The sequence below is a fragment of the Pan troglodytes genome, chromosome 3 (genome assembly GCF_028858775.2).
Source record: "Pan troglodytes isolate AG18354 chromosome 3, NHGRI_mPanTro3-v2.0_pri, whole genome shotgun sequence".
NCBI classification, from domain to species: domain Eukaryota; kingdom Metazoa; phylum Chordata; class Mammalia; order Primates; family Hominidae; genus Pan; species Pan troglodytes.
Genome location: NC_072401.2, coordinates 170,948,023 through 170,970,414, shown reverse-complemented (window position 1 = coordinate 170,970,414; position 22,392 = coordinate 170,948,023). Strand labels below are relative to the sequence as shown.

The 22,392-nt window shown below is 42.5% G+C and overlaps 1 protein-coding gene across 4 annotated transcripts in view; it reads left to right on the top strand.

Annotated features, from left to right (window-relative positions):
* The first annotated feature begins 17,360 nt into the window (after positions 1-17,360).
* The window catches only part of SH3RF1 (SH3 domain containing ring finger 1), a 177,069-nt gene continuing 172,037 nt past the window's right edge, over positions 17,361-22,392 (top strand). For 3 of the 4 annotated variants that reach the window (XR_001717276.4, XM_016952499.4, XM_016952498.4), the window contains exons 1-2: positions 17,382-17,738; positions 19,282-19,769. Coding sequence is in view for 3 of the 4 variants with exons in the window: in XM_016952499.4 (XP_016807988.1) it covers positions 19,377-19,769 (393 nt within the window). In the remaining variant the exon portion in view is untranslated. Of the gene's footprint in view, positions 17,739-19,281; positions 19,770-22,392 lie in introns of all 4 variants that reach the window. The other variant, XM_517530.8, reaches the window with a different exon arrangement.

Here is a 22,392-nt window from a genome sequence, read left to right as displayed (position 1 = left end):
AAGAGAGAATAAAGATGAAAATTAATGAACAGAAAACAAAGTATAAAGGGGAAATAAATCTAAAAGCTGATTCTTATGTAAGACTCCCCCAAAGAGATAAAATTTCAGGGAAATCTCCAAAGGCTCAACTGCCGCACACCAAGAAAGAACTAGAATTTGAAAATGTGATGTGAGAGAGATCATATGACAGGCAAGGGAAAAGTGCAAACAGCGCTGCTGGCGTGCCTTCTTCCCCCCCACACACTGCCCACCCCAACTCTGGAGGAGCCTTGTGGGGGTGATACGGTTTGGCTCTGTGTCCCAACCCAAATCTCATCTCTAATTTGTAATCCCCATGTGTAGAGGGAGGGAGGTGACTGGATCGGGGGGCAGTTTCCCCATGCTGTTCTCATGATAGTGAGTGAGTTCTCATGTGATCTGGTGGTTTTACAAGGGGTTCTTCCCCCTTCGCTTTCTCCTGCCACCTTGTGAAGAAGGTGTCTGCTTCCCCTTCCACCATGATAAGTTTCCTGAGGCCTCCCCAGCCATGCAGAACTGTGAGTCAATTAAACTTCCTTCCTTTATAAATTACCCAGTCTCGGGTAGTATCTTTATAGCAGTGTGAAAACAGACTAATACAGGGGGGCAGGTAGGTAACAGGAGCGATCAGACCCCTCCTAGCCAGCGGCATGGAAGGTAGTGAATCAGGCCTGAGCTAGGGAGAGAGGATAAACTTTGAATTGGATGAGATACTGAGGTTTTAGTTTAGGTTGGATGGAACTACATAATCTAAAAATGGTAGTGTTGTTAGAATCTGAAGTGACTGAAAAACTCATGGGATCTATTGGAAAAGTCACCAAGAGCAAGGAAAATGTTTCTGACAAAAAATGCTTGAGGCAAGAGTGGAAGAAAACAAAGCTGTTCCCTGACTACACCCTATTAAGCCCGGCTAAGTCAATAAGCCTGTTGTTACACCTGTGTTTCTGGCTATCATTTTCCTTCACTGGACTGGGAGAAATTAAGCATCAAAATTATGAATTAATGATAGTAACACATATAGTCCTTTGAAGGAAATTAAGAACCATGAGTACATATTGGTACATATAAATATATGAATAAATTAAAAGTTTGATAAGAGAGTATTTACTTAGTTTCAAAGTACTTCCTGAAAGAATACTAGAGAAAGAAAACATAAATTCATGCTGGAGAAGAAGAAAAGACATCATCTTAAATAAGCTATCAAATTGGACAACAAATCCAAGGCATGTGCCATCTGACACGAGGAATACAATGTTGCTTCTTGCTTCATTGAATTTTTTTCCAAAGGTGCATAATTTGAATCTAATAATGAGGAATATTTTCAAACCCAAATTCTACAATATATCTGGCCTATAAACTTAAAAAGAATTCAAGAATGAGAAATAATTTCCAAGTTGAAGAAAATTAAAGACACATGAGAAAGAAATGCAATGTGTGCTTCTGAATGGGATGGCTTTTTTCTCTTAAAGCAGGGGTCCCCTACCCCTAGGAGCCATCACTGGTACTGTGTCACACAGCAGGAGTTGAGTGGTGGGCAAGCAAGCTAAACTTCTGTATTTACAGCTGCTCCCCATCACTTGCATTACCTCCTGAGCTCCTGCCAGGAGGTAGTGCAGATCAGCAGTGACATTAGATTCTCATAGGAGCATGAACCCTATTGTGAACTGTGCATGCGAAGGATCTAGGTTGTGCACTAGGTTATGAGAATCTAATGCCCGATGATCTGTCACTATCTCCCATCACCCACAGATGGAACTGTCCAGTTGCAGGAAAACAGGTTCAGGGCTCCCACTGATTCTTATGGTGAGTTGCATAATTATTTCTCCTACTGATTCTTATGGTGAGTTGCATAATTATTTCATCATATATTACAATGTAATAATAATAGAAATAGAGTGCATGATAAATATAATGCACTTGAATCATCCTGAAACCACCCCCTCACCCCTGGTCTGTGGAAAAATTGTCTTCCATGAAACCAGTCCCTGGTGCCAAAAAGTTTGGGGACTACTGATCTAGAGGATATTATTGGGGATTATTATTATTATTAGCAAAATTTACTGATGGCAATATATGAATGTTAATGTCCCAATTTTGATGGTTGTATTGTGGTTATGTAGGAGAATGTCTGTGAGATGCCAGGGCATCACATTGGCAAATTATTCTGAGATGGCTCAGGAAAATAAAAGTTCTTTATATTGTACTAGCAACTTTTCTGTAAGTTTGAAAGTGTTTCAAAATTGTTTAAAATTAAAAAGTTATAGAGAAAGTGAAAAGACTATTTACCAACTGGGAAAAGTATTAGCAATGCAAATATCAGATAAGTGGTTAACTTTTTAACATACAAAAAGCCCTTATTAAACTGAGGAGATAAACACTAATCAATTCACGGGTGGGCACAGTGGCTCATGCCTGTAATTCCAGCACTTTGGAAGGCCGAAGTGGGCAGAACACTTAAGTCCAGGAGTTCCAGACCAACCTGGGCAACATGGCAAACCCCAGCTCTACCAAAAATACACACACACAAAATTGGCCAGGCAGCATGGTAGCGCGGCCTGTGGTCCCAGCTACTTGGGAGGCTGAGGTCAGAGGATCGCTTGAGCCCGGGAGGCAGAGGGTGCAGTGAGCTGAGATGGTGCCACTGCACTCCAGCCTGGGTGACAGAGCGGACCCTGTCTCAAAAAAAAAAAAAAAAAAAAAAGACTGATCAATTCAACTAAGAGAAAACCCAACTGACAAATAAACTAATTAAAAGAGATTACTAGTAGTCAGGAAAAAATGCAATTTAAAATACTGGCCAAGCATGGTGGCTCATGCCTGTAATCCCAGCACTTTGGGAGGCTGAGATGGGCGGATCGCTGGAGGCCAGGAGTTGAGACCAGCCTGGGCAACACGGTGAAACTCCGTCTCTACTAAGATTACAAAAATTAGCCTGGCAGTAGTGCACGCCTGTAATCCCAGCTACTTGGGAAGCTGAGGCAGGAGAATCGCTTGAACCCAGGAGGTTGCACTGAGCAGAGATCATGCCACTGGACTCCAGCCTGGGTGACAGAGCAAGACTCTGCCCCAATATATATATTGGCCGGGCGCGGTGGCTCACACCTATAATCCCAACACTTTGGGAGGCTGAGGCAGGCAGATCACCTGAGGTCAGGAGTTTGAGACCAGCCTGGCCAACATGGTAAAACCCCATATCTACTAAAAATACAAAATTAGCTGGGCATGGTGGCGCATGCCTATAATCCTAGCTACTCAGGAGGCTGAGGCAGGAGAATCACTTGAACCTGGGAGGCAGAGGTTACAGCGAGCTAAGATCGCGCCATTGCACCCCAACCTGGGCAACAAGAGCAAAACTCTGTCTCAAAATAAATAAGTAAATAAATAAACACACACACACACACGTATATAACCACACATACATACATATATACACATATATATAATATGTACATATATGTATATCAGATATCATGAGGCACCTACCAAAGTAATACAAATGTAAAAGCACAACAGCCAGCAAGGGTGATTTGGGAATGTGGAATGGATACTTTCATGCTTTCATGATAGATATCTGAATGTTCCATTTTTGTGGTATGAAATGTGGCAACATCCATTAGAAATACGCATTCCCCTTGACCAGCAAATTCCATCCTGAAGAATCCATTCTCTACGTAAGGATATAGAAACAAGAATGTTTATTGCAGCTTTGTTTTTCATAGCAAAAAACAAAATAATGAATGACTACTAACAGCAAAATGATTGCGGGCTGGGGGTGTGGCTCATGCCTGTAATCCCAGCACTTTGGGAGGCTGTGGCAGTAGGATGCTTGATCCCAGGAGTTTAAGACCAGCCTGGGAAACATAGTGAGACTCCATCTCTACCAATAAAAAATAAAAATAAAAAAAAAATGCTGGGCACGGTGGTGTGTGCCTCCCACGGTGGAAAGGCTGAGGTGGGAAGATTGCTTGAGCCTGGGAGATCAGGGCTGCAGTGAGCCATGAGTTGTGATAGTGCCACTGCACTCCAGCCTGGGAGACAGAGTGAGAAAGAAAAAAAAGAAAAGAAAATTAAGAAAGAAAAAGAAAAGAAAAATGATTGGGATACAATCATCTCATGGAAAACTATGCAGCCATTAGAATAAGTTAGCTCTATGCCAGTTGACTGAATAGGATTCTTACAATATATAGTTTTAGAGAGGAAAAGCAAGATGCAGAGAAATGTATATGTATAAAACAGAATCCTTTTTTTTTTATTTTTTTAAGAGACAGGGTCTCACTATCTCATCCAGGCTGGAGTGCAGTGGTGTGATCATAGCTCACTGCAGCCTCAAACTCCTGGGCTCAAGCAATCCTCCCACCTCAGCCTCCTGAGTAGCTAGGACTACTGGCGCACACCACCATGTCTGGCTAATTAAAAAAAATTTTTTTTCGTAGAGATAGAGTCTTGCTATGTTGCCCAGGCTGGTCTCAAACTCCTGGTCTCAAGCAATTCTCCTGCCTCAGCCTCCCAAAGCACTGGGAATTATAGAAGTGAGTCACTGTGCCTAGCTGAATCCTCTTTTTTTCTTTATATGTACATATGCTTTATAAATGGTTACATGAGCAGGTAGAAAGATAGGAAAGCAAGCCACATAGCCATTACATTGGTTAGGAGGGAATGATGGATACAGGTAAGAAAAAGGAGATGAAGTCCAGGCACGGTAGGTCAAGCCTGTAATCCCAGCACTTTGGGAGGCCGAGGTGGGCAGATCAAAAGGTCAGGAGATCAAGACCATCCTGGCTAACACGGTGAAACCCCGTCTTTACTAAAAATACAAAAAAATTAGCCGGGCGTGGTGGCGGGCGCCTGTAGTCCCAGCTACTGGGGAGGCTGAGGCAGGAGAATGGTGTGAACCCGGGAGGCAGAGCTTGCAGTGAGCCGAGATTGCACCACTGCACTCCAGCCTGGGTGACAGAGCGAGACTCCATCTCAAAAAAAAAAAAAAAAAAAAAAAAAAAAGAAAAGAAAAAGGAGATGAAGAACTTTGATGGTATTGTTGCATTTTGACTAATTTCTATCACTCTACTCACAAGTCTTACGATATAGGTTAATTGATTACTGAGATGCTAGCAGTGTGGATAAACTAAGTGAGAAAGACTCCTACTGTGGAAACAGTGAGAAGAAATCGTCTGCTGCCAAGCCTCAAGTAATAAGGCTGGATCTGAGAAAACCAGCAGTTGGAAGCAAGACAAGTGACTAACATGCTCAGAAAAAAAAATGTGAGAACGGAGGTCCAAGAAGAATTAAAGATAAAATCTACAGGGAAAGATTATTTACCAAAAGTGGGTGAAGAGGTGGTGAGTAGGAGAGGAGGATTCCAAACGTAAGAGTCAAGCGTCAGAGGATGGCACAGGCCAAGAATGTGTAAAGACTTAGGATCAGGTTCTTACAATGAGAATCACGTCAATGAAATCTGGGTCTGGAGCTCAGCAATATCAGAGAAGTAAAGGTGCTGGCAAAGCAGTATGTTTGGAGTGGGCCCTCCAAAACTCTTCCTCCTATATGGCACTTCCAAACCCTCACCATTAGAGGTTTGGGTGGCTTCTGATGGCTGTAAAAAGAGAAGAAGGAGAAAACAAAAGAAAAGTTTCTAAGTACAGTCATGCATAGCTTAACAACAGTGATATGTTCTGAGAAATGTGTCACTGGTGATTTCATCTTTGTGCAAACATCATAGAGTACCCTTACACAAATGTAGAAGGTATAGCCTACTACACATCTAGGCTATATGGTTTAGCCTATTGCTCCTAGGCTACAAATCTGTACAGCATGTTACTGTACTCAATACTGCAGGCAACTGTAACACAATGGTAAATACCTGTGTATCTAAACAGAAAAGACACAGTAAAAATATGGTATAAAAGATTTTTTAAGTGGTACACCTGTCTAGGGACAATTACCGTGATTGGAGCTTGCAGGATTGGAAGCTGCTCTGAGTGAGTCAGTGAGTGAGTGGTGGGTGAGTGTGAAGGCCTAGGACATTACTGTACACCACTGTAGACTTTATAAACACTGTACACTTAAACTACACTAAATTTATAAAAAAAATTTATTTCTCCAATAGTATAGTAATCTTTGCTTACTGTAACTTTTCTACTTTATAAACTCTTTAAAAATCTCTTTACTCCTTTGCAATAATACAGCTTAAAACACAAACACATTGTACAGCTATACAAAAATATTTTATTTATATCCTTACTCTACAAGCTTTTCTCTATTAAATTTTTTTATTTTATTATAGATTCAGGGAGTACCTGTGCATGCTTGTCACATGGGTATATGTGTACTGGTGCAGTTTAAACTTCTAGAGTGCCTATTACCCAAATGGTGAGCATTGTACTCAACAGGTACTTTTTAAATCCCTGCTCCTCATCCACCTTCCCTCCTTTTGGAGTCCCCAATGTCTATAATTTCCACCTTTATTTCCATGTGTACTTATTGTTTAGCTCCCACTTATGAATGAGAACATGTGGTATTAGGTTTTCTGTTTCTGAGTTCACTTGGGTTAATGGCCTCAAGCTCCATCCATGTTGCTGCAAAAGACGTGATTTCATTCTTTAATATTTTTTTTTCATTTTAAACTTCTTTGTTAAAAATGAAGACATAGGCTGTGCGCGGTGGCTCATGCCTGTAATCCCAGCACTTTGGGAGGCCGAGGCAGGTGGATCACGAGGTCAAGAGATTGAGACCATCCTGGCCAACATGGTGAAACCCCGTCTCTACTAAAAATACAAAAATTAGCTGGGTGTGGTGGCCCATGCCTGTAGTCCCAGCTACTCAGGAGGCTGAGGCAGGAGAATTGCTTGAACCAGGGAGGCGGAGGTTGCAGTGGGCCGAGATTGTGCCACTGCGCTCCAGCCTGGGTGACAGAGAAAGACTCCCATCTAAAAAAAAATAATTAAAAAAAAAGACATAAGCACACACATTAGCCTAGGCCTACATGCTGTCAGGATCATCAGCATCACTGTCTTTCACCTCCGTATCTTGTCTTACTGGAAGGTTTTCAGGGGTAATAGCACACATGGAGCTGTCATCTCCTACGATAACAATGTCTTCTTCAGGAATGCCTCCTGAAGGACCTGCCTGAAGCTGTTTCACAGTTAGTTTTGTTTTTAATAAGTAGGAGTACACTCTAAAATAATGATTAAAAAGTATAGTAGAGGAAATACATAATCCAGGAACATAATCATTTATTACCATTAGCAAGTATTATGTACCATACATAACTGTATATGCTATGCTGTTATACCACTGGCAGCACAATAGGCTTGTTTCCACCAGCATCACTAGAAACATGTGATTAACATGTTGCACTATGACTTTATGACGGCTACAACTTCACTAGGCAACAGGAATTTTACAGCTCCATTATAATTCTGTGAGACCACCATCATATATGCAGTGTGTTGTTGATGGAAAAGTCACTCTGTGGCATGACTGTACAAGATTTAAAAATATAGAATTCTAGTGTTATCAAGAGGAAACTGCTACTAAAAGCCTCAAGGCAAAATAATCATGGCAATACCAACACTAATACTAATAATACTAGGACTGGTTAAGCTTTACTGAGTTCTAAGTCCCATGTAAATACACTAAACACTTCGAATGTATTACCTCTTTTGGCTGGGCGCAGTGCCTCACACCTGTAATCCCAGCACTTTGGGAGGCAGAGGCTGGCAGATCACTTGAGGTCAGGAGTTTGAGACCAGCCTGGCCAACATGGTGAAACCCCCATCTCTACTAAAGATACAAAAATTAGCCAGGGGTGATGGTGCACACCTGGAATCCCAGCTACTTAGGAGGTTGAGGCAGGAGAATTGTTTGAACCCAGGAGGCGGAGGTTGCAGTGAACCGAGATCACACCACTGCACTCCAGCCTGGGTGACAGAGCAAGACTCTGTCTCAAAATAAATAAATAAAAATTAAAACAAACAAACAAACAAATGTATTATCTGTTTTAAGCTTCACGACAACCTATGAGGTAGAGACCATTATCTCCATTTTACAGACAATGAAACTAAGGCTCATATCTTAGTTTCTTAAGATAGTTTCTAAGGCTTAAATATCTTTCTTTTTTGTTTTTGAGATGGAGTTTCACACTTGTCGCCCAGGCTGGAGTGCAGTGGCGCGATCTCGGCTCACTGCAACCTCCGCCTCCCAGGTTCAAGTAATTCTCCTGCCTCAGCCTACCTAGTGGCTGGGTTTAGCGGCATGTGCAACCACACCCGGCTAATTTTGTATTTTTAATAGAGACAGGGTTTCTCCATGTTGGTCAGGCTGGTCTCGATCTCCCGACCTTAGTTGATCCACGTGCCTCAGCCTCCCAAAGTGCTGGGATTACAGGCATGAGCCACCGCGCCCAGTGGTTAAATATCTTTCTTAAAGTCACATAAGTAGAAATTTTGAGCCAGGATTCAAACCCAAGTCTGTCTGACTCTATAGTCTTAACTACTACGTTTGTACAGTAACTGATGTTTATAATGATGGCTCACAGTCATCTGTAAATGTTAATTTTTTCAATGTCCTCTATTTCAAAAGTCAGTGATACATACTATATATATATAATATATATATATAATTTTATTTATTTACTTATTTATTTATGTTTTTTGAGACAGAGTCTTGCTCTGTTGCCCAGGCTGGAGTGCAGTGGTGCAATCTCAGTTCACTGCAACCTCTGCCTCCCGGATTGCAATGATTCTCTTGCCTCAGCCTCCCGAGTAGCTGGGATTACAGGCATGTACCACCAGGCCTGGCTAATTTTTTTTGTATTTTCAGTAGAGAGGGAATTTCATTATGTTGACAAGTCTGGTCTCAAACTCTTGACCTCAACTGATCTGCCTGCCTCAGCCTTCCAAAGTGCTGGGAATACAGGTATGAGCCACTGTGCCTGGCCAATACCTACTGTATTTTAAATGTTTTCCTCCAAATAAGAGTTGGTTTTTTAAGGCGAACCATTCTTTAATAACTCTGGAAAGCTGTAACTTTAACTATACTTTTTAGTAATTGGAGTTTTACAAATTGATTGAAATTGAGTCGCAAATAAAAGTTTTATGAAATGCCATAAAATATATTAGTTGTAAATTCTGAGTACTACATAAATTCTATCTATTGCATTTCCTTGTGAACTTCAATTTTTAAAAAGCCTCTTTAATGTTTTTGGCAGGATTTTTTTTCTAAATAATGCTTCAATAAGGACTTTTTCTTGGCAATCCATGTGATTTCCTGGAAGTTACTGCTGAGTATATACTTACTATGTAAACATAAAACTTGGTTCTCCTAGTAAAAGCATCAACCATTTCCAAATGCCAATAGGCTTTATAAGTAATTTGCAGCTTGTGAGTAAAGCCATCCCTCTTTTTTCCCCATATTTTCTTTAATGCTTTGTAGTATGGGCCACAGACTATTTTCAAATTCTTCTTTGCTTTAAGATCCTCCCTCCCCCTGACCTTTTGACTAAACATTTCTTCATTTTCCTATAGTGAAGGATCTGATTTTAAAACTCTGGCCAACTTACCTGATCACATTTCCTCTAATATGTCAACTTAGCCATAACAGCTTTGAACATCTAACCTTTCCTTAACCCCTGTCACATTCATACAACTACACATAACAATATATACAGTTCCTTTTCATTTATCAAAAGAAAGAATCCTTGGGGAATAAAGATTTGACAGCGCCTGTTACAAGATAATTGTAATACTTTAAAAAAGGAGAGAAAGAGAGATGAGACAGATGGTGTACACTGGAGACATGTGGAAGTTTGCTTGAAAAATAGCTTCAGAAATTCAATTGAGACTGAAAAGAAATTATGCAAATCATCATTTTTGCATAAAAGCATTATGGAAAACAAGGAAATTATCTTAATCTTTAGTCTTCCACAATCTTGTCAAAGAGAAAGAATGTCAACTGGACTGATATCATCTTGGGTTCCTATTTTTTTAAACACTCTACAGCCTTTTATTTGAATTACAGGGGAAAGAGATTATTTGAGAAAGATTATTTAAAACATTATTTTCTATATTGCTACACTTAGGTTTAATTCAGTAACATCAATCATTACTAAATTTTTTGATGAGTTACTCAGCACTTTTATTATATGTATAATTTACATGGGGAAAGCTTTGTAATAAATGTATCAGATACTCTATCAGATTAATTTATATGGCATAAAAAGATGATGGAATTTAATTTTTAAAATTATGTTGGCCAGGTGCGGTGGCTTATGCCTGTAATCCCAACACTTTGGGAGGCTGAGGCAGGTGGATCACTTGAGGTCAGGAATTTGAGACCAGACTGGCCAACATGGTGAAACCTCATCTTTACTAAAAATACAAAAATTAGCCAGGCATGGTGGCATGCGCCTGTAATCCCATTTACTAGGGAGGCTGAGGCAGGAGAATCACTTGAGCCTGGGAGGCAGAGACTGCTGTGAGCTGAGATCGTGCCATTGCACTCCAGCCTGGGCAACAGAGTGAGGCTCTGTCTCAAAAAATAAATAAATAAAAATAAATAAATAAATAAATAAATAAAAGAGTTAGCTATAAACAGAAGAAAATGTTATGATGGGATCATTTCTACTCATTATGGAATCAGAGAATATAGGCTTGTATTTGATTACACATATGAATTAGGGTGGGTAAAACTGATAAAGGCGGCCAACATCCTTTGCCTAACACTATAATTTAAAAAGAAACCTGGGTCATAATTTTTGAGTTTCTGGTGAATCCATGCACATGTTTGCTTTTTGTGTGTATTTTTAAGCTGGCCTATTTAGATGCATTAGAAAAGTTTACCATTATCTTTAAATTTGATCAAAAAGAAAGAAATCTGAAAATTGATAAATAATCTTTAATATATAAAGATGGTTACCGAGGAAGATTATGGAATTTCATTTCCTGAAGATGGTTAGATAAAGTGATGGATATTTATCTAGTCTCTCCCTAATACTTTGGTTTAGGTAAAGTTTGCTTGTGAGCAAAAAGACCACTTCAAGGTTTGAACTTTTAAAATGATAATGGCATTTGACAAGAAAAATTAGTTTTAATAGAAAGGAACAACTCCTATTTTTTTTTCCTCATATAGGTTAAATTTATCTTTGAACTTTGGTCAGAAATATATTAGAGGCATCTAATTTTCAGGCATGTTTTTGTTGAAATCTAACAGTACTAAACAACAGGACCTTCTGAGGCTTGACACGGGTGACCTCTGTTCACATTTGGGGTCCTGGAGTGGGCTGGGGCCAGCGTGTGTGTTTCTCTGGGCAGGCTAATATTTTAGCTCCCTTTTAAAACTGATATCCTTTAAAAATCTGTCCAGCATTTATTAAGAGGAGAGGCTGAGTGCTGTATGGAGGGTGGGCAGGGAAGAGGGGCACAGACTGGAATGAATGGAGGTGGCCACACTCAATCCCTCTCCTATTGTCCCTAGCAAACTAGCTCTGGCTCATAGATCCCATATCCTTCTCAACAAAAACGAAGCCCTAGAGTGCCCTTTTAAAATTAGCTCCCCTGGTCAGTGCCTGGGTTATTTCCTTTTAAATGTGCCTCTGGACAAGCCTACATTTGTGTTTCTCAGTTTGTGGTCCCAGCATCATGTACATGAGAATCACCTGATTCTTGAACCCAGGCTGGACCTACTAACTCTCCAGGGATGAGGCGAGCACGTCTGAATTTTAAACCAGTGTTGCAGGTGGTTCTGATTGCATTAAACCTCAAGAATCTCTCCCTGAAGGCTGGGTTAGAATTAGTCCGTATAGAGAACTCTAACTTTCTCCAGGTATTTCATTGTCAAACACAGCTTCTCTAGCTGGGTGTGGTGGCTCATGCCTGTAATCTCAGCACTCTGGGAGGCCAAGGCGGGTGGATCGCTTGAGCTCAGGAGTTCAAGACCAGCCTAGCAAACATGGCAAAACCCCATCTCTACCAAAAATACAAAAACTTAGCTGGGCATGGTTGTGTGTGCCTGTAGTCCCAGCTACTCGGGAGGCTGAGGTGGAGGATCGCTTGAGCTGGGAGGTGGAGGTTGCAGTGATATTGTGCCACTGCACTGTAGCCTGGGTGACAAAGCAAGACCCTGTCTTAAACAAAACAAAACAAACCAACCCAAAAAACAGCTTCTCAAATGTTCAGACCTGTTTCAAGAAGGCTGGAGGAAGATGCAGTTCACTTACCTCCTACTCATCAGTCTAACTTTCTTCCTAGCATCCTTCCTGATCGAACTGAAATCCTTGGGGAGTGCCTATAAATATTCCATCTGCTCAGATTTTTTTGCCAGACAGTGGAGTTTGCACCACCTTCCCACTACTGCAGACCAAAATAGCCTCTCTGGGCTTGCCTGACTCTAAGAGCCTAGTTTCCTGACAACTATGGTGCCTCATGACCACTTGGCTTTATACAAGGGGATTCCATTGCCCTTAGATGTCCTTTGTGCAGTTGGGATGGAAATAATTAATGCTGGAAGGAACCTTAGATAGAATCCAATCCACTTCCTAATTATATGGAAACAGATGCAGACAGATACATAGTAAAAAAGGCAAGAAACAAACATTTTATTGGGTCCCTACTAAGTGCCAGGAAGGTGCTATACTAGGTTTTTCATTTTGTCCCTAGTTTTTTTACATCAGGCTTTCAAAGTATATATTATATCCATTTGTATAGATAAGGAAGTTGAAACTCAAAAAAATTAAAGAAATTTGCAAAGTCATTCAGTTAGGTAGTGGATCTATAAAAATAATACTGTCATTTATCAAGCACTTACCATGTGTCAGGCATAGTTTTAAGCATTTCATTTTTATTAACGTATATAAAATCACCACAAAAACTCTGTGGTAGGTAGTATTGTTATACCTATTTTACAGGGGGAACTCAGGCACAGAAGACTGGAAACTTGCCCAAGGTCACCCAGTTAGTAGGTTGTAGAAACGTTGACTCCAAAGCTCTCTCCATAATCAGGTACACTAGAGAGAAATGGAAGCAGGTACTTATTGTCCAAGTAGGAGATAGGCAGGACTGAAATAAGGATTGGGAGGAAAAGAGAGATGTAAGAAGCACTTCTGATGCTCTCTGGATCATCCATCTGGATGGTAGGAGGGGGAGGGATCAGGGGGAGAAGGGGAAGCTGAAGATAATCTGCATTTTCTTGCTTGCCTGGGGAACTGAGGGGATGGTGACGTCATTAACTAAGACCTTGAATAACGATAAACTGGCATTGCGTTTATGTTCTGTGTTACAGAGCTGGTGTTTAGCTGTTTCTGCAGCTTAACTGTGAAACATAAGAGGAAGAATCAAGAATCATGTGTCCTCATCTTCTACATCAAACTTACTGATTGATAGTTTATAAGAAAGACTCTCAATGGAACTTGGAACATTGCTTGCCTGATTTCCCATCTGTAGGGCAGTGAGGTACTAAATATCTATGTAGATTTAGGATAGCAAGAAATGTAACTGTATACTTGATTAACTCCTTATTTGAGAATTAGTTACTGGAACCCACTATGTGTTGGCTGTGAAGGACATAATGGTAAAGAAGACAGACCCAGTCACTGACTTCAGGGAACTTATATTCAGGTAAAGAAGATAGGCAATAAATAAGGAATCAAAAAAATTAGACAGCAAAAAGTGCTGCAAAGAAGACAGAAAGAGTACTATGCTGGGATGCAGTGGTGCAGGGTCCAAGTGGCAGTGAGTCTTGTTAAGACAAAGACTATGTTTGACTCTAAATTTCAGGCATGATGGGAAGTAATTGATGAGTTTGGAGCAATGTAGTAACTGATATGTTATGCATTTTTTGTTGCTCACTCTGAATGTTACTACATTCTGGGCAAGATTATGGGGACAAGAGTGGAAACAGAGAGGCTGGTTTAGGACAGACAAAGGGTGATGGTGGCTTAAGGGCAAAGGGCACTGGAGTCAAAGGAAAGTGGGTATAAATTGAAATATATTTAGGGAGAAGCTAGCAGAATTGATGGAGAGGAAAAGGGAAATCAAAGATGACCCCTAGGTTTCTAGTTTGAACAACTGAATGAAGAGTGCTATCATTTACCAATATCATGGCAACTGGAGAAGAAACAAGGTTTGAAGGAAAATGATAATCAGACACATGTATATATATCCGTGTGAAAGCATAGTACCAAAGTTTACCAAAGAGTGCTCTGGATTGGATATTTAAGTACCTGATTTTTGTCACCACTTAGAGCAATAACTTATCTACATCTTGTTGTTTCCCGTCTACATGGAAATAATCATATCTGTCTTTACCGCTTCTGAGGGATGCTGAGAAGACAGATGAGATAATATATATGAAAGTCCTTTGAAGTCTTGGGAGGATAAGAACTGTGTAAACGCAAGCTATCATCATTATGTCACAGGGTGTGTTTTATGTTTTTCATGGTTCTACTCAAAGTCACAGGGATCTTAAGCACAACATGCTTACATTCCTTCCTTCATGTTCAGTTCCCAGACATGAAAAGATGAACATGCTTCTCTTCCCCAACTGCCCCTTTCCCTATAGTATTGACAGGACTTTGCAATTACTAGAATTATACCAAACTTATTTATTTATTCGAGACAGAGTCTTGCTTTGTCACCCAGGCTGGAGTGCAGTGGCGCAATCTCGGCTCACTGCAACCTCCACCTCCCAGGTTCAAGCAATTCTCCTGCCTCAGCCTCCCAAGTAGCTGGAATTACAGGTGCCTGCCACCATGCTTGGCTAATTTTTTTTTTTTTTTGTATTCTTACTAGAGACAGGTTTTCACCATGTTGGCCAGGCTGGTCTTGAACTCCTGACCTCAGGTGATCCACCTGCCTCGGCCTCCCAAAGTGCTGGGATTACAGGTGTGAGTGACCGTGCCTGGCCTGTCCCAAACTTTTTTAAGACCCTGGGAAGAAAGGACTTTGCCCAGAATAACTGCCTGGGTGATTCTTGGCAGATTATGATAATGATGCTATCTGACTTTAATAGAGATATACAGATTACAAAGAACCAGCATGTTGTCTCATCTAGTCATCCCACAACACTCTGAGAAAGATATTTTTTTTTTCACCATTTGACAGAAAATGGCTCAGGAGGTTAAAGTAACTTGCCTAAAACTTCACTTTACAGCTGGAGTAACTAAAGCTAATAAAAGTGTTGTGTTCTAAAAACTATAGAACATGCACCAGGGGCATTCAAAGAACTGCAGCCACATCCCAGATAATATTCATGAGATGTATGCCAGATTCTTCGACCACTGCAGTCTTGGGACACATTGTCTTCAGTTCTTTGAAAACGGGTGTGGCCAGGCGCCGTGGCTCACGCCTGTAAACCCAGCACTTTGGGAGGCTGAGGCGGGCAGATCACCTGAGGTCACAGGAGTTCGAGACCAGCCTGACCAACATAGAGAAACCCCATCTCTACTAAAAATACAAAATTAGCCGGGTGTGGTGGGTGCCAGCCTGGGCAATAAGAGTGAAACTCCGTCTCAAAAAAAAAAAAAAAAAAAAGAAAAGAAAATGGGTGTGACTATTGATTTTCTTTTGCCGGGAGTTTCAAGAGCTGCACCATTCTACCTATGACCTTGTGTGCTGCTCTCTAAAAATACATAGGAAACCAAAATAAGAACACAATAAAAACTGTCCCTTGCTTTCGAGTAATTACATGATTAGCAGTTTCTTCTTTCCCTTGGGAAGAGACACACTGCTTTGCTTTGCCTAGGGTGGGGATATGACGGTCCTGTCCAAAAGACAGGGCCTTGGAATGGTGGAAAGAGAACTGGACTTGGAATCCAGAGAGCTGGGACTGAGTCTTGGTTCAACATTACCTACTGTGTGACCAGGGGAAAGTTAGCCTATTTGAGCTTCAGTTTTAATAACTGCAAATAATCCCTATCTGTTTATTGACTGTAATCTTCTGGTCAGCCTCATCTTCATCTATCTGCCCAGTTCCACATGCAGAACTAAGTAGTAACTTTCAGTTTGCAAACTGGACTAGAAATTCTCCATTCCATTCATTCCTTCCGTCGTCTTTCTCAGCTCAAATGCCCATGTATTTGCTCACTTCTAATGGAAGGGGAAGTGGGCTATTATTTTTGGTTTTCATACATTATGACTCTCAGCATATGAATCTATTTAGAACAAGGCTGAGAAAAGATGACATAGAGGGTTGCTGTGAGAATTGAACTGATGCATGAAAAATGTTCAGCACAGTGCCTGATTTACAGTGAGTGATCATTGTTAGCTGTCATAATTTTTTCAGGCTTATGTGATCCTTATGTCTTGAATGGTTCAGCCGTGGCCCTAGCTGGAGACTAGAGGATAAACTGAGACTCCTCGTCAAATCATAAACCTAGTTGGTGGCTGGGCAGAGATTTCTTGCATCATCTGTTGTAACCCTTTCTTCTTATAACCACCTAGTTTCTGCCCACCTTTGAGGAAGGGTATTTGGGATAACTTTTTGTAAATTGATGGTACATGCAAATATAGTAATGTCAACTTTAGATCAGTGACAAAATTTTAACTTGCTTCTCCACTAAATCGAGACTGAAAAACCTCAAAACCTATGGACAAGATGTTTTTCAAAACTCCACTTCGGTTTACAGGTGTGTGCTTGGGGCAACCAAAACAAAGATTACTGCGATGATGGCAGCCACCCAGGCTCAGATAAAAGAGGCGCCTCTCAGCGTGCTTTGCGGTGCCAGCCCACCTGAGGTCAGACTCAATTCTCCCCACTTAGGGCAGGGATAACAGAGCCCGCGAGCCTGGGTTGGAAGTCCGTACTACCGTTTTCCTAGTCTTGGGCTTTGGGGTCAGCGGTCCTCCAGGCTTGCTCCGGTTTGGGTCCTGGGGTGACTGACGGCTGGGTGCGGACAGGTGGCCGCGGCACTGTCCCCATCGATTCACCACGCCGCTCTCGGCCCTAAGGGGCAACACTTCGCTCCGACTCTACCAAGTAAGTGTCCGGGGTGGGCAACCAGACGCAAAGCGCAGCGGGATCGGTTCCCGCCAGGGCTGCTCCCGCCGCCTCTGCGGACCCAGCCCCTCCCGCGCCGCGACTCGCCCAGCCTGGGGAGGAAGGGTCCGTCCAGGGCGCCCAGCCCCGCCGGGGGGAGGAGGAGGCGGCGGGACCCTGTCCCGGGGCTTCTTCCTGCTTCCCCCAGCCTCCACTCCCGCCGCCTCCCCGTCCGGTGGCTCCATTTTTCAGGCGCGTTCTCCTCAGGCAGAAGGCGTCCGTCCCCGAGCCTTCCCCTCGTAGTCCCCTGGGGGCCCTGCTCCCCATCCTCTAGGCTCTTGCAGCGCCCCCTCAGGCCGCCGCCCCAATCCCGCCCCCGGGCTCCGGCGGGGTACTGGGCGCAGGTCACCTCAGCGCGGGAGGCCGGCGCGGCGGCGGGTGGCTCCAAAAGGTGCCGCGCCCGCTCCCGGGGAAGGCGCTGTGGCGCGGGGCCGCCCCCTTGCGCCCCGGGCGCCGGCTGCGGCCCGGCCTCCTCCTCCTCTTCCTCCGCCCTCCTTGGCTGGGAAAGTGGGAGGCGGCGGCGGCGGCGGCGGCGTGGTGTGTGTGCGCGCGTGAGGGGGGCAGCAGAGAGGAGTCTCCCGGTGCCGCCGCGGCGTCAGAGACACTGCGAGCGGCGAGCGCGGTGGGGCCGCATCTGCATCAGCCGCCGCAGCCGCTGCGGGGCCGCGAACAAAGAGGAGGAGCCGAGGCGCGAGGTAGGGCGCGCGGCCGGCGCGGGGTCGACGGGGACCCAGCGTCGGCGGACCCCTAGCCGCGGAGAAGGCGGTGGTCTCGACATTCCCCCATCCCCGCCCTGGGTCGGTCTCTCTCTCCCCTCGCCCTCGGGTCCCCGTGGGCCGGGAATCAGGACCTGCGGAAGCGGAGCAGCCCGCGGCCTCTGCCTTCTCCGGGCAGGAAGCTGCCAGGGCTCCGTGCCGCGGTCTCCCCGCGCGCAGCCCAGCACCCCCTGCTTCCCGGATGGCGCGGTCTCTCTGGGGACTGTCGCCTTATCTCGGCTGGGCTAGAAAGCTGCTTCCCCGTGGCACTCTGTGGGGCTGAGTTTCGCAACTTAAGCCTGCGCATTTATTTTTAAGTCCTTGAAAACTACCCGCAGTCGTGTAGAGGGATTTGTGTCCCCGGCCTGAGCTAAAGGGAGGCGGAGATGAGGGAGGCTGTAGGGTGAGATCCCCACGCCGGGACCGGCCGGGCCGCAGCCCCAGGCCGTGACCGGCTCCTGCCGGGTGCCGCCGACACCTGGCCCCGGGGTGTGTCTGCGGTGAGCGGCCGCCGCGCCTCCCTGCGGGCTTGGGAGTACCTGTGCTCGGCGCCGTGGGAGCGGGGGTGCAGCCCTGGGGCTCCCCCGCTCCGGCTTTGTCAAGAACAGCTGTTAATGCTCCCAGCCAAATCTTTTTACTCCCGTTCTCCTGGGCATTCACTTTTACATTTATTTTGGCGGTGGGGGGAGAGCGGCGCAGTAAGTGGCTTGCTTTTTCCTGAATGGCCTCATTTTCATATACCCACAGTTTCCAGTCCAACATTCCATTGTCGAATTCTTTTGGTGATAATTTTGCCAGCTTTTCTGAATGGGATTAGGACAGGCCGTTCAGAAATGTGTTTCAGAGTTTATCAACTACTGCCCTGAAAGGCGCTTTTCTGTTTTAGCTGCTTTCAAGCAAATCTGTGTCTTTTAGAATTGTCAACCTTCAGCTCTTTTTGGTTGGGCAAAATTAAACAGTTCTATTTTTAATAACAGCGAAGAAACATATGTATTTAATATTGGGATCATTTACCACGAGCGATCACATGAGGCATGGTTTCTTAAACGCTAAAGTGGCTTAAAAAAGGGAATTTAGTTGGATATAAAAGTAAATTTCAGGTAGAGGAAACTTTCAATGGCCTCTGTCAGCTTCTCCTATGAGTTGAAGACTTTATTAAGGCAGCTGATACCACTTTCAGAGCTTAAGAAATTATGTTCCTTATTGCACTTCATAAATCCTGCTGCGGGAATTATGTAATACTCTGTGCCTTGTGTTTGCCCAGTGAATCCCTAGATATCTTTAGGGGTTAATTTTGCGTTGTTTAGAAAGCCTGTTTTGTTTTCAGTTGTTGACTTTGGAGTTTAGGAACCCACATTCCAAAGCAAAGCTACACTATTCAGACAGGGAATAGTGTACTTTGGGTACTTTTTGATTCTTGGCTCCTTTATGAACTTTTCCCCTAGATAACAACACTCATGTTCTCTTTTCCCCATGACTCTAGAGCAAAGTCTGAAATGGATGTTACATGAGTCATTTTAAGGGATGCACACAACTATGAACATTTCTGAAGATTTTTTCTCAGTAAAGTAGATAAAGATGGATGAATCAGCCTTGTTGGATCTTTTGGAGTGTCCGGTGTGTCTAGAGCGCCTTGATGCTTCTGCGAAGGTCTTGCCTTGCCAGCATACGTTTTGCAAGCGATGTTTGCTGGGGATCGTAGGTTCTCGAAATGAACTCAGATGTCCCGAGTGCAGGACTCTTGTTGGCTCGGGTGTCGAGGAGCTTCCCAGTAACATCTTGCTGGTCAGACTTCTGGATGGCATCAAACAGAGGCCTTGGAAACCTGGTCCTGGTGGGGGAAGTGGGACCAACTGCACAAATGCATTACGGTCTCAGAGCAGCACTGTGGCTAATTGTAGCTCAAAAGATCTGCAGAGCTCCCAGGGTGGACAGCAGCCTCGGGTGCAAGCCTGGAGCCCCCCAGTGAGGGTAAGTAGCCTACAGAGGTAGTTTGGTGAATAAAGGTGGTAATGTCCACATTTTTTCTTTATTCTTTAGCTTGGTGTTTTCGAAGTCAACTCATTGCTTAGGAAACCATACATACTGGAACAGATAGATTATACCTCTGAATATTTTTTTCCCCCATCTTGGAATGAGATTGGATATAAATAATACATTTTATTGTTTTGAAAATTATCTCTAGATAGTCTCTGTTATCTTTTAAGATAAATTTTGGGAAACAAGTAGCAATTAGTGAATGAAATCTAAACCAGCTTTTGTTCTGTGCCCATTTTAAAATGGAAATTTGGTATTTTATCCTTTTGATGGGGCTGAGAGTCATAATTACATGTATGTAGTACATATGTAGTATATATGTTGTAAGTATGTGTGTGGGTAAATCATAAATAGGAAATCAAGCCTTAATTTTTATGTTGCTTAGAATCATTCTATTGGTTTTATGAATACACAGCACAGAATTTACTCGTTGGTGGAATTCTTAACAAATCATGGCTACAGGTAGCAGAGTTTCGTTGCTGTAGCAACAAAATGTCACTTAGGACTACACTAAAACATCTAGCTTTATGTTGGGCTTTATAGTGAATGAAATGAAGTATTTCCATCGAAATGATTTTTCTTGGGATTTGAGTTTGGGCTGAAATAATTTTAGATGAAGCTAATTATTTGGACAGCTACCACAACTGTCACACAAAATTTCTGTATTTATTAGAAATATATATAAATAATCTATATTTATTAGAAATATAGGTATTTCTAATAAATATAAATTATGTTGCAGGTGATGGATTCCTGATAAAATGTGCTTTCTCATTTTTGCAAAAATAAAAAGTAGTCAAGAGCATCAGTAATTAAAACAACTTCATTTTTGTAAGAAGAAGGAATTCTAAATTATTGGCCAAACTGGTAAAATCTGCTTTTAAAGAACAATTAATCTAGATGAGAATATTTTTTTCAAATGTCTTCAGTAAGCACTCAAAAGTGATGTCTTTCATTTAATACAGGAACTGCCCATTGGGATAGCATTAGATCCCATAATTCGCAGATGTGGATACCAGGCAGTTTTAACAGAATAGTTTTCCTACTTCTTTCTCAGGCTCATCTTTTGTAAATGATAGGAAGTATTTAAGTATATAGACCATTTTAATCACTAGAAAACCTGATCAGAAAACAATTTCATCATTAAGGCTGTCAGGTTTCTTTTGACATATTTATTTATTTAAAGATAGTGAGAACTTTGGGATAGGGAGGTTTTCTTTTCCTTATTTGGAGCCCACATGTTGTGAAACTGATCTGCTTACAGTGCTTTTCTTAGATTTCCTTTATTTTATGGAGTTTACTTATTTGGACTCGAATATTTTAATCCCAGAACCAGTGATCAAGTTGATAATTTCTGAGACACCTGATGTAGGTCTGTTTAGCTTAATAAAGGTGTAGATTTGCATCTTTGGAAAGGTTTTGTTTCCCTGTTAATTAGACTAGGGAAGGCATGGCTTCCTGGAATACTGTATCTTAGTTGTTGACACTGCCTTACCTGTTGTGAGGAATGCATTGAATGTTTGTTCACCGATAAAGAGGAATTTAAGGAGAGGCTCAAACACTCAACTTAATGTCTTTTGAATTTTAAGTTTTCTTGCTAACATGGAAATTGACTATGTAATTCTCATTTATCTGAACTGTTAAGCTCCCAAAATTGAACTTCATAGGTAAATTATTTGGAGATTTTGATCACGTTAGTATTATTTTTCTGGTTTATATGCTTTTCCTAATTTACTTCATGTTTCTTCTTTAGCATGAGAAAAATTACTTGCCAAGAAACTCAACTAAACTTGAGCCTTATAACTGGGATAAAATAGTTGAGGTGGATGGAACAGGAAATATGTCTGTTACTTTGCTGTGGGAGGATGGAGGACAAAAACAAACCTATTCAGTAGTCTGAGTTGATGCAATTGATGCAATACTTAGAAAAAGAACAGCCTTTTTTCTAGTTTAAAATAGTTTTTCGAGCCAGGTACTGTGGCACTCGCCTCTAGCCCCTAGCTACTTGCATCTTCAGTCCTAGCTACTCCAGAGGCTGGGGCCGGAGGATCACTTGAGCCCAGGAGTTCAAGTCTAGCCTAGACAACATAGCAAGACCCCTCCCCCTGCTACCCCTCCCCCATCCCCTGCCCCCCACCCCCCTTTTTTTTAAAAAAGCTTTCTCAATAAGTTACTAGTACCTTTTGCTTTCAAATATTCAGAACAGTCAGGGCCATACATATAGTTCAAACACCTGAAAGGTCAATACATTTCTAGAAAAGACTCCTTTTAAGAGTGAGAATTCTGTAACATGAAGCCACATGGATATTGTAAGGCACTTCTTTGGACACTTCCCTTAGGTGAGTGACTGTAATAAATCCCAAATGTGCATCCTCCTCCCTTAAGTGTTCTGACACAACCAAGTGGTGCGGTGAGCCTGTTTCCATATGTTGTGCAAAGCTGAAAGTGATAACGTGGAATGTTGCTTCAGTTTATTATTTATGTTCTGTGTTTGGTTAGGCTGTGACCATGTGGCCTCCTCATGCGTTTAGCCAAAGTATATTGAATGTTATCAACA